Raw genomic sequence first — 11815 nt, forward strand, 5'->3', positions numbered from 1 at the left:
TCCAACCGTGAGATGACAAGAGCCAGGACCAGAACCTGTGCCGCCTTCTGGGTTAGAAGAGGACGTATTCTTCTGATGTTGTGCAACATGTATCTGAAAGATGGAGCTGTTGCAGCAATGTTGGCAGTGAGGGAGAAATGGTCATCATCCTCATTGTCAGCAGTTTCCTTATCACTGACCATTTGAGGCACACTTGTCTTCCTCTCTATATCCAGTCTCATCACTTGATCCCTCTGTTTTGTTGATAGAGTCAGTCACCTCATTAACGCCAACATGAAACACAAGTAAACCTGAGTCTTCTGTTGGTCCGGCCTGTTAAATGATGACATGAATGGGTTTGAGTGAAATAAAATATTTTTTCTTTCTTGAATATTGGCTATGATTCAATATATATAATTGCTGATGTTGTACCTCTGGAATGACCTCTGTGCCTCCTATCAGGTGATGGCATTCAGCAGGTGGTGCACTGGTACTGACCTGGCTTTTCCTGTGGTGTCTGTGCACACACTGATGGCACTGCTGGTTAAAGACAACCAACCCGTGAGTTTGTCTGTTTGTTTCTTTGTTTGTGTTTCCACATTTGCCAATTTGACCAGCAGAGTTCGCCAGAGGCTTGTTGCCTGAATGGGGTGAAGTCTGCCATCTCTGATTGGAAATACAGTACATATAAATACAATACATGTATTATATATACACATCATATTGAAACCATAGCACAATAAATTATTTTATATTGCATATAATATATACATGCTTACCTCAAATGCACGGTCATCCTCTGCATCTTCTCTTTCTTGTTTGCTCATTAGTGGCACAGTACTTTGATCTGTTTGTGCTGGTGAACTTTGATCCACTTGTGCCGGTTTACTGGTACTTTGATTTGCTTCCGTCAGTGTTATGTTTGGTGTGGTCTGACGAAGCGCCACATAATGACATTGATCAATCAAACCAATGGTGACTACTCGACGAGAAGGACTGTCATCTGGTGGTTTAACAATCGTCATGGCATCCGGATTGATAGTTGTTACGATGTGAATCTCCATGTCCATCATGTCCGACAATGCTTGAACTGTCACATTATCTGCCCAGGCACCCTTCTCCAGTAGATTCACATATCGGTTCCACGTTTCAATTTGGCGATCAACTACGTCAGGGATACATGCAATCGCAAAGTCAATGTCCTCTGGCATGTCCACATCGTAGCCAGCAACTATTGCCTCATGACTTGCTATTGGGTCTGGGATGAACTGCTGATATCGGTCCACATCATTAGATGTCCTGAGAAACCGCACCAACGCTTGTCTCAGCTCATCTGGCGATACACAGTCTATGTTGGATCGGGCACAGGTAACATGTATTGCATTGAAGAAACAATTACCATCTGAAGGCACATCTTCGACGTCATATCCATATCTTTTCGCTATACTATAGATGTCTGTTCTGGCTGCCTGGGGAACTGTAACAGTAGAAACTTCATCAGTTCTTGCACATGGAGATTGGTTGATCACTTGCCAGAGATCATGATCACCGTCTTGCCACTCTAGCGGTCGCAGGTCACTTAGTTCCTCTGGTATGTCACTGAGATGAAGTCCATTGGCCTTCGCCTGTGCAGGCATCTGTCCTGTCTTCATTGTAGAGTCACAAGTATTGCAGATCCAAGTGCAGTCAGTAGACAAATGGTTGGTCAATTCAGTGGTGACATCCTTTGAGAATTTGTTGTATTTATCCTGATTAAAACGTACAACAGTCTTCCTGTACATAAGCCGATGACAGACACAGCAGACACATGTTGGCCCTTCCTTAATTCGCTCACTGAAAGCTCTAGATGCATCTTCAGTGGTAAGTGCATTTGCTGTTTTTAATTTTGTCATTGTGTCTCTTGACAATCTGCAGTGCAAAACACATACATTTTGGTGAGACATTAATCCATGAATAACATTTTTGTCAATAAAAAGATCTTGCTTTGCCATTAGCTGCCATGGAAAACCTTGAATTGAGAATTTATTTAACGACAAACCCACCTTGTGCTTCGTTGTTCAGGTGTCTCTGCAGTGCAAGTTTTGGCAGTTCGACGTTGGTTTGCTGACAACCGTATAGCTGCATCATCTGGTGTCTCTTTTGCACGAGTTTCTGCAGTTTTACTCCTGTCCTTGGATAACCTGGCAGAACGTGCATCTGGTGTCTCCTTTGCACGAGATTCTGCAGTTTTACTCCTGTTCTTGGATAACCTGGCAGCACGTGCACCTGGTGTCTCTTTTGCACGAGCTTCTGCAGTTTTACTCCTATCCTTGGATAACCTGGCAGCACGTGCATCTGGTGTCTCTTTTGCACGAGTTTCTGCAACTTTACTCCTGTTATGGGATAACCTGGTAGCATGTGCATGAAAAACGGTCAATGAGACATACTTTTATATACATATAATATTTGTAAAATAATTATTCATTTTGGAGAAACTGCGTCTAACATTAATTTTCGTGTGAGAGATGTTTGAAACTTGTGGTGAGATCTTCATAGTTCACACTCAAAAGAATGTCAAATGCATATCAAAATTCGGAATAACAATGATAGTATACCGTTCATATCGTTGCTTTTCTGTTTCTTGTTTCCTCCTCTCTGCCATTCTCTCTCTGTTCTTTATCTTTCGCAGCTCCGCTTGTTCTGGTGTTTCGTTCTCCAAAGCCTAATAACAAAATGCCACATTGGACCATAAACAGATAAGGTATAGTGTATTAATGTTGTTGATACATGATGGAAATGGTGTCATGCTATATGCCATATTTGAACATTGTACAATAATCTGAAAGCCCAATTATCTAGTGTTAACTGGTCTATTTGCAAATGAATTTGACCAGATGAGGATATAATGCACCGGTTAGCAGTATTATATATTGGTAGGATATATAGCCTTTTGAAACACTAATCTAAGTGGCCATGGCTGTTATCTGGTCTCTGCACTCTGTTATTGTTTTGTCACCCACGCGTGGTGACAAAAAAAACTGCTGGCATAAAATGGTTTTCGAAGATCCCCTATAGAGCTAGGGAGTTTCGGCAGAATGGCTGTTGAATATTCTCTGCCTTTGTGCATTGTTGTATTTCACATTTAACGACGAGGCCTACGATATTTTCTGTTTGCACTCGTAGGACTCTTGGAATCCTCCTTTTTCCAGTAATCTATGATTCTTCTTGTGGAATAAATCTCAGGTTGATAAAAATCATAATGTTCCTATTTTAATTTGAATTAAATTAAATTAAATTAAATTAAATTAAATTAAATTAAATTAAATTAAATTAAATTAAATTAAATTGGTATAGCGCCAAATCATATCATACAATATCTCAAGGAACTAAACATAGACAACATCAAGGATTTTGTGGCATGCATGTAATGTACAAGTGACAACTATAGCCAGAATACTCCTATCAGTTAAAAGCATATTCCAATCTTGTTTAATTCATACATATAGAAACGGAAAGTATTCCAAATTATAATCCTCTGTGGACTAACCTGTGGAATGTTTCTATCAATCTATCATGAAATGTACATAACACAACATAATTCTAAATCAGCCAAGTTAGGGCAGTATATCGCTATCGACAGCAGAGGAGTGGAATGATGCCCTTCTTGTGGCACATTGTCGCTCCATAACTTGATGCCCAGGAGTTGACCCCGACCTTGGTGCACATGGAAGCAACATGGCGGATAATGGCGGCCCTCATAACCGCCATTATCAAAACTATAGGATACCTCCATAAGGGTAAAATGTTGGTGACGATATCTAATGAAATATTGGCTAACCTTGGTATCCTTCTTTGCCATGTGGCAATCAACTGATAAACTTATAGATCTACATACCTTTCTTTTCCTCTGGCGATCCTTTTCTTTACGACGTTCTGATCGTGGTCGCAGACAGACAGATACACTTAGCCACTAAAAACAATACAGTCATATGTAACATGTTGCATAAATTTTAGATTCCTGAATAATCTATTTCTCAATGAATTCACTTGTACAGGTTTCCAGAAAACTGTCCCATGTCATTTATTGGTCATTATTAATTAAAGCTCCCTGCTCCAAAATTGGTTAAATTGTATGGGATGTACAAGACATGTCGGAATAAAACACACTGCTCGGCCAAAAAAACAACCGCCACCTAAAAAAAGGGTCACATCGTTGGACCGCCTTTAGCTTTGATTACGGCACTCATTCACTGTGGCATTGTTTCCATAATCTACTGCAATGTCACAAGCTTTATTTTCGTCCAGTGTTACATTCATTTTTCACTAAGATCTTGTATTGGTGATGGGAGAGTCGGGCCACTGAGCAAAGCCTTCTCCAGCACATCCCAAAGATTCTCAATGGGGTTAAGGTCTGGACTCTGTGGTGGCCAATCCATGTGTAAAAATGAGGTCTCATGCTCCCTGAACCACTCTTTCACAATTTGAGCCTGATGAATACTGGCATTGTCATTTTGTAATATGCCCATGTCGTCAGGGAAGAAAAAAATGCATTGATGGAATAATCTGGTCATTCATTATATTCAGGTAGTCAGCTGACCTCATTCTTTGGGCACATAATGTTGCTGAACCTAGACCTGACCAACTGCAGCAACTCCTTACCTATTTGCTTAGTTAAATTCAGGTGGCGACTTTTTATTTGGCCAGGCAGTGTATAAAGAAAATGGCCAATTTTATGTATACATGTTTTATGACCCCCCCAACTCTCTTGGTATAATTCACACATATATGGTGAAGAAGAAAAAACATAATCCGGCCGTAATTGACGTAAAAAATTGATGCCTGATGGTCTTTGACCACGTCTTCTGTAAGTTCAAAAAGATCTATCATAACAGGACAGTAGTGTGACACCCAGTGGACAAATCAGGAACAACAAGTGCGGAAACACAAACAAACAGACAGACAGAAACACAGAGCCACTAAAACAATACTTTTTTTTCTTTCTTTTTTTTAATTGTCTGTGCTAAAAACCCCTTTGAATGGTCACTATGTTTGTTGATGCCTGCAACTTGGTACTCCTCTCTAGAGGAAGTACGGTGTTAACATCCATAAAAAAACAATGGATGCACAGAGATATGTAGGGTCATGACAGATAACGTTTGGGATGGATGGACGAAGAAAATGGACCTTAAGGCAGCTTGGGTGTATACAACAGTAACACAGGGGCAGGCAGAGGCAAGAAGTGTTTCACCAACCATCTTACTTTACAAGCACAATATTATTGTTGCCTCTTTCTGTCTTGACATAGAACAATTCACTTCTATAGAGTGGCACGGGAATATCACTGGGTGACACAAGATGCAATAAACACAGCTCCAGTGGATTTAAACTCATTACTCCACCCCACGGAGTGTAAATGAAGTATTGTTTTTAGTTGCTCCGTGTGTCTGTCTATCCGCACTTGCCAAAATGACCAACAGAGGTTTGTTGAATGAATGGGGTGAAGTTGTTTAACAATAGTTTGAATGGAACAGACATGAATAAAGATTGACAAAATTACATACTACAGTTTTAAGCACAGAAACAGAATATTGATTACAAAATTGTGTATGATTGACTGATGGAGTCGGACAGATGTTCGCTCAACTGTCTACTCATTCACTCACCGCGCACTGTGGAAAGATGTCAACAGCATCTTCTGGATCTGACTTGATGCACAGTGACGGGACAGCACCTGGTTTCAGCTGCACGTCACCACTCGTCGCCTTGTACTCTAAGCAGTCGTGTGTAAAGTGTTCCCCACAGACAGAGATGTCCGTCCACGACGACTCTTTTAGTCGCTGTCCGTTAACTTCAAGAACAAACTGAACCCACTCCAGCCGCTTCTCTGGGTCCTCCGGTAACGTGAATCTCTGCGCGCTGCGACGCCACGAATCACATCCGACGACGGAGCACATCCCGAATACAAGCTCGGTCCAGCCTTATATCAATACTGGTCAGACACGTTTCGGGATTTAGGTCAAAACGCAGTCAACTATAGCAGCTGTTTCAGTTCGTTCTGTCTCCTGACTCAACAAACTGGACGGACGAGCATTTCCCTTGCTCACTGGGTCTTTATTCAAATAGTATAAACAGACATACGCACAACTGTAGCTGTCAACTCTCGGACTCTCCGACTTTCACTTCCGGTCCGTGACTCGAAGACGTCCGTGCACGACATAAACAATGACAAGTGGGCGGAGTTACGCCGCGGGGTTGGCTTGGTTTTACGTCAGGCGTACCACGGCTACAGGGTCAGTATAAGCATATGACCCACTCACTCGCTCGGCTTCTTCCGCTTTATCCTCCACGTGAGGGTCGCGGGGGGCGCTGGCTCTAATCTCAGCTCGACAAAGGGCGAATGGCGGGGTTAATATAGTCCAGTGTTAATTCTTAATGTGCCTTACAATTTCATTATTTTGTTGAGTTTAAAATTATTTTATTTTTTTCTACAAAATAGTGTAGCAATAAACAAACAAACAAAAAAACATGGGGTAAACATTTTGCTAGTTTAAAGATCTCTCTTGTTTTCTTTTTCAGCTATTGAAACATCCACCTCTGACATTTTCTTCTTGCTGTTAATAAAATAAGTTGTGGGTTTTTAGAAAGGTGCATTTTTAATTCTCTTGTCACAAATTAATCTGGCTTTTGCAATATTCAGAATCACTTCAGTTCAGAGGTGGATCATCACTCATAGCAAAGTGTATAATCACCTCGTTCTATGAATTGTTTTCAGAAACCTAGAATAAGCCTTACAGGCACTATAAAGTGTATGATTTTGGACCACCATGTTTTTAAAATGGCATTTCTTTTACATATTTTGAGTTATGATGTTAACAGATTCTCCGGGTTCTCTGAATGGTTGTTTGTGTGGCCCTGCGATGGACCCCGCCTATGGCCCTACGTCAGCTGAGATTGGCACAGCACCCCTCACGACCCTATGGTGGAGGATACAGCGGTAGATGATGTATGGATGTATGTTATAGAATATAGAATATCCAATATTAAATTATTCAGAATAATGTATTTACTAACAGTGGGGACAACATACTTCCAATAAAATGCTACACCAGCTGTATTATTTCAATTATTTGTTACCCATTTATAACAGCTGCAAAATTAACCTTTTTATAAATAACTTGCGTCTTCACAGGAGTATGTCAAAAAAACTTAGCATAAAGTACAAATAAATGATAGTGCTAAATGTGGCTCTTTCCCCCAATTAACATGTCATATACAGTGTATGACAGAAAGATAGATTTAAAGGAATCAGAAACATACAACACAAGGGAACATGCACTTGATATCAGTCCAGTTTAATTCAAATATAACAAGAGTGAACAGTGAACAAGACTCAAAATATATTTTTAGTAAAGTAATATTATCTCTTAACAGTGGGCAGCCAACAGCAAAAAATGGTTGCATCAGAAAGGGGATGCAGCATTAAAAAAATCTAAATCAAATGTGCTAATCATCCTCTGTAGCAACCCCTTGAGAGGGAGCAGCCAAAAGAAAACCCAAAAAACTCTGAACAGTAAAAGAAATATTTAAATTTGAAAAAAAAAACTCCAGCCAAAAGTGTATGTTGAGTTTGCAATAGGTTGTGTGATGAAAAACTGCAGTTCTCTATTTTTCTGAAAACCTCAATAGTTTTTTTTCCCCTTCACAATGTCTAAGTGTCTTGGTTTTTATTTGATCTTGTCCTCTTGTCCTGTTTCCCTGAGTTTTTACCACTGTTCTGGTCGATGTGTCTCTTTTTCTTTGAGACTCCTGGGTCAAAATCAGTGTCAATATCTGATTTTTTTCTCTTCCCCTTTGATCTGCTTGAATTCAGTGTTACTCTCTCTTCTTTGTCGTTTGAATCAGAGGATACGTTGCTTTCGGTCAACTCATCCTCACTTTCCTCATCGATGGGTTGTGTTCTGTTTAACTTCCGAGCCTTTGATGTTCCAGACCTGGAATTTGAACCTCGGCCTCCATTTTCCACGTTGCTTGCAGGATTTTTCTTTGGCCTTCCTATTGGTCTAAATATACTACTCCTTCTCCTTCTGGGTTTTTTACTTCTCTTCACCTCTGCTAGCTCAGGGACTGCACATGTTTGCTTGGAGTCGGATGTGTGGTAACGCAGGACATGACTCTTTAAGCTCACATTATGAGTGAAGCACTTGTCACAATGCTGACATTTAAAAGGCCTGTCTCCTGTGTGCAGACGCATATGAGATTTGAGGTGACTACTCTGGTTGAAGTTGCGCTGACACACAGAACACTCAAAAGGCATCAATCCTGTGTGCACTATAGAGTGTCTTTGAAGCTGATGTTTTCTGTCAAATTTCATGCCACAGACGTGACATACACTCGGGGCCTCTGGGTGTTCCTTCATGTGGTTTTGGCGTTTCTTACTTTCAGCAAATACCTGTGAACATTCAGAACACTTAAAGGGATCTTTTTCTGTAAGGTGTATCTGCTCATGAGTGATTTTGTCCCCTTTTGTTTTAAATTCCATGTGGCAGTATTTGCACAGATGCACATATTTTTCATTGTGAACTTTGCTATGGAGGACTAAAGCAGTCTCATTAGCACATCTCTTGCCACATATGTTGCAGGAATAGGGCTTAAGTTTGTGCTCACATGTGTGAGGCTCTTTGATATAGAACTTCCCACAATCTACACAAAGCTGACGGTGAAACATGTGGTTTTCTTCATTGTCCTCATCAGAATCTGCTTGCAGACGCTCTTCGAAGAGAAGCTCCTCCGTTGGAATCCAGTCATCATCTGAATCCTCATCAATTGATTCTTCCATTTCATCCATGAAATCGCTCTCCTCAGTCACAACCTGTGGGCAAAATTACACATTTTTAAAAACTGCACAGGGAAAGTGTCCTACACATCGCGGTCAAATAAAAAAGTGGTCCATTCCACTGTATGAGACAAAGTCAACAATTTATTCAGTTACCGTGATTATTAAATGATAAAACAGCAAAATAAGGTTTTGATAACTTTCATAATGTTCATTTTTACAGGTCACAATAAGAAAAAATGAAAGTGTAAATAATCAAATGAATATTTCAGGCTCCATGCTGGTTCATTGTCACACAACCTTCTCCCACTTGAACTGAACAGGGACACCGGAAACCATGTCAAAACGTCTGCTGTGAAAAAGACCTATACTATCGGAAAGTGTCCTTAGCCCTCGTGAGTGTGTGAAAATATGGTTCAGTAAATGAGACTGCTGACATCCTACCTCTGAAATGACTTGATCCTCAGCTGTTGGGAAAGGGCCGCTGCTCTGGCTTTTCCAATGTTTTCCATAATCACACTGAAGGCACTGCTGATCAATGACGATGAATAGGTTACATTTTACTTTTTCAACCTTGACTTTAGAACCACACAAAGGGCACTTGCTGCTAAACAGCTGGAGGAGCCGGTTTTCATTCACAACATACTTCCGCTTCATCCGAAGAAGTGCAACTCTAAAAAAAAATAAAAAAAATTTAAAATTAGATACTGGTTTAAAGGGGACGGTTCACTTCTTTAAAAGTGGGTTCTTTTCTGATGTTCTTATACAGAATCAGCATCACATCCTGAGCTGTCCGGAGAAGCAACGTAAGGCAGACGGGCACAAGCTCAGTGAAAACATGGCTGCAAGCAAATTTTAGCCACTTAATAAAAGGCTCACCAAATAATACACCAGCTTAATTGTACACCATCTGTTTGGGAAATCTCTAAAGACAGGACGTGTTCTAGTGATATCTAGTGTCTTTTCAGGCTGATGTTATACTTTTTTTTCAAATTTTTAATTGACAGTAGTTGGCAGCACTGTCAAATACAAGACAATGAATGAAGAGAGGTGGGAAATATGAAGTCATCGTCTTCCTACAGTATCGTATTCACTGTCTACACGGAAACGCAAGGCCGGTGTTTTGAAATTGTCCCACTCTGGGAGGCGTTTTCAAAAAAAATACTGTTTCCGTGAAGACAAAACACCTCACAGACAAAAAAAAAGTATGTGTATTCACCTATACCCGTTCTCCCCACGCCACAGGAGTCCTTTATAAATAAAAACAGCACAGATTTTAACTTGCAAGACACAGGAATTGCTCATCTACTGCTGCTTCATTTAATTAAGATTGTGTTACTGGGCTAAATCCAAGCGAAGGACACTGAAAACAAAATAACATGTTCAACAACTGTGTGCTGACTCTGTGTACAACCACACTCAAACAACACATAAAAATCTACAACTATAACTTTAAAATATGACCTGATGCAATAAAGTGAGTACAACTCTTAGTCTAACTTACTTTTCCTTGATCACATCAATATTCTCGATCTTTTGCAGCATCTGATCATAATCGAACGTGGAAACTTCAGAGGTATCACTGGGCACTGGGCTTACTGGGTTATCTAACAAATAAAAAAAAGAAAAAGTAGACACATAATGTAATGCTTTTAATCTTTTTGCATGTAAACCCAATTAATTTTTATTTGACAAGTCATTTTAAATAACTTACCAATGGAAGATGGGTTAGATACCTCATCAAAGTTGTCAGAATCTGTGTCACCTGAATTGATCACAAACTCCACAGGTTCCTTAGCAAAAAAAGTACAAACTCATGATTAACAACAGCAGGCAATCGCAGTAGCACTGTCCTACATTCATGTTATCATCCAGAAGTATTGCAGAGAGATAAATGACAACCATATTTTGGATTATCTAATCCCAATAAGTAAGAGATCAGGATACCAGTATATAAATGTGGAATTGTTTTATGCAGAGATAGTAAAAAAAGAAAGATACACACTTAAAAGATAACTGGTTTTGAAGTTAGGACCCATTGGTGAATAACCACTTATCAACACTTAACAAGCCTACATGTCATGCACAAGTGTCTTGATTCTATTGTTTTCATTTAATTTAGTGTCAAGTGTGATCTGCAGCATCATGTTGTTGATGATGAGGACTAACAAAACATAAATGAACTGAAAACTCACCACAGGTTCTGCCTCAGGCGGATTCTGGTGTTCTGGTTCAGGTAGACACACAATCTGTGACTCAGGTGCGTTCACATTTTCTGGCTTTGGTTGCTCTATTTTTACATGTTCTTGCTGTATTTCCTCTACCTTAACATGTACTGGTTCCAGCAGTTCTAACTTAACACGATCAGGCTCTGGTCCCTCTACCTTCACGTGTCCTGGTTCTGGTTCTTCTAGCTTGATATGTGACTCTGGTTCTTCTAGCTTGATATGTGACTCTGGTTCTTCTACCTTGATTTGTAGCTCTGGTTCCTCTGGCTCTGATTTGACACATACTGATGGGACAGCACTGGGTTTCAGCTGCGCGAAGCCCGAGTCACCCGCGTATTCAAAGCAGTCATGTGTGAAGTGTTCTCCACAGATAGTGATGTCCGCGCAAGACGATTCTTTCAATCGTTGTCCGTTGACTTCGAAAACGAACTGGACCCACTGTAACCTCTTCTCCGGATCCTCCGGTAAAATGTACCGCTGCACGCTGCGACGCGACGAGTCACAATTAACAACGGAGCACATCGCTGATATAAGCTTTTTATCTGTTCTGCAGTATATTATTTCTACGCGTTTTACTATGTGGCGTCGAAACTAAGCTAAAAACAAGCCATTTGCTCAAATGGGCGGGCCTACGGTTAGAGGAAATCCGCGAGTTTTTCTTCTTCTATCGGTCTTTTCATGCAGACGATACACACTTTTAAGTGAACATCGCCACCTACCGTACCGGATAATGCAGAGCAGGAACTTTTACCATTGAAAATGGTAAATAAATATGTTTGAAGGTCACAGTTACTTA

The 11815-nt window shown here is 40.3% G+C and overlaps 2 protein-coding genes across 8 annotated transcripts; both read right to left on the minus strand.

The window, feature by feature from the left end:
- Positions 1-84: 84 nt before the first annotated feature.
- Positions 85-6167, minus strand: LOC122780657. Of its 5 annotated transcripts, none has more exons than XM_044043811.1 (7): positions 5622-6167; positions 3854-3928; positions 2574-2680; positions 2022-2366; positions 759-1887; positions 412-516; positions 85-312 (listed from the first exon to the last, which is right to left on the minus strand). In XM_044043811.1, exons 1-7 carry the CDS (start codon positions 5910-5912, stop codon positions 172-174), a joined length of 2193 nt encoding a protein of 730 aa, XP_043899746.1. In that variant the 5' UTR covers positions 5913-6167; the 3' UTR covers positions 85-171. The 5 variants fall into 5 exon arrangements, with proteins under 5 accessions (XP_043899746.1, XP_043899738.1, XP_043899718.1 ...); XM_044043803.1 differs by having other exon boundaries at positions 412-519; XM_044043783.1 differs by having other exon boundaries at positions 478-645.
- A 1122-nt stretch (positions 6168-7289) lies between these two features.
- Positions 7290-11808, minus strand: LOC122773003 (probable serine/threonine-protein kinase kinX). 3 transcript variants are annotated; one of them, XM_044031362.1, is made up of 5 exons: positions 10987-11695; positions 10506-10584; positions 10296-10398; positions 9236-9464; positions 7290-8827 (listed from the first exon to the last, which is right to left on the minus strand). In XM_044031362.1, exons 1-5 carry the CDS (start codon positions 11539-11541, stop codon positions 7667-7669), a joined length of 2127 nt encoding a protein of 708 aa, XP_043887297.1. In that variant the 5' UTR covers positions 11542-11695; the 3' UTR covers positions 7290-7666. The 3 variants fall into 3 exon arrangements, with proteins under 3 accessions (XP_043887297.1, XP_043887314.1, XP_043887306.1); XM_044031379.1 differs by having other exon boundaries at positions 8759-8827; positions 9236-9319; positions 10987-11808; XM_044031371.1 differs by having other exon boundaries at positions 8759-8827; positions 9236-9322; positions 10987-11808.
- Positions 11809-11815: the final 7 nt, after the last annotated feature.

Source organism: Solea senegalensis, linkage group LG1, assembly GCF_019176455.1.
Source record: "Solea senegalensis isolate Sse05_10M linkage group LG1, IFAPA_SoseM_1, whole genome shotgun sequence".
NCBI lineage: Eukaryota > Metazoa > Chordata > Actinopteri > Pleuronectiformes > Soleidae > Solea > Solea senegalensis.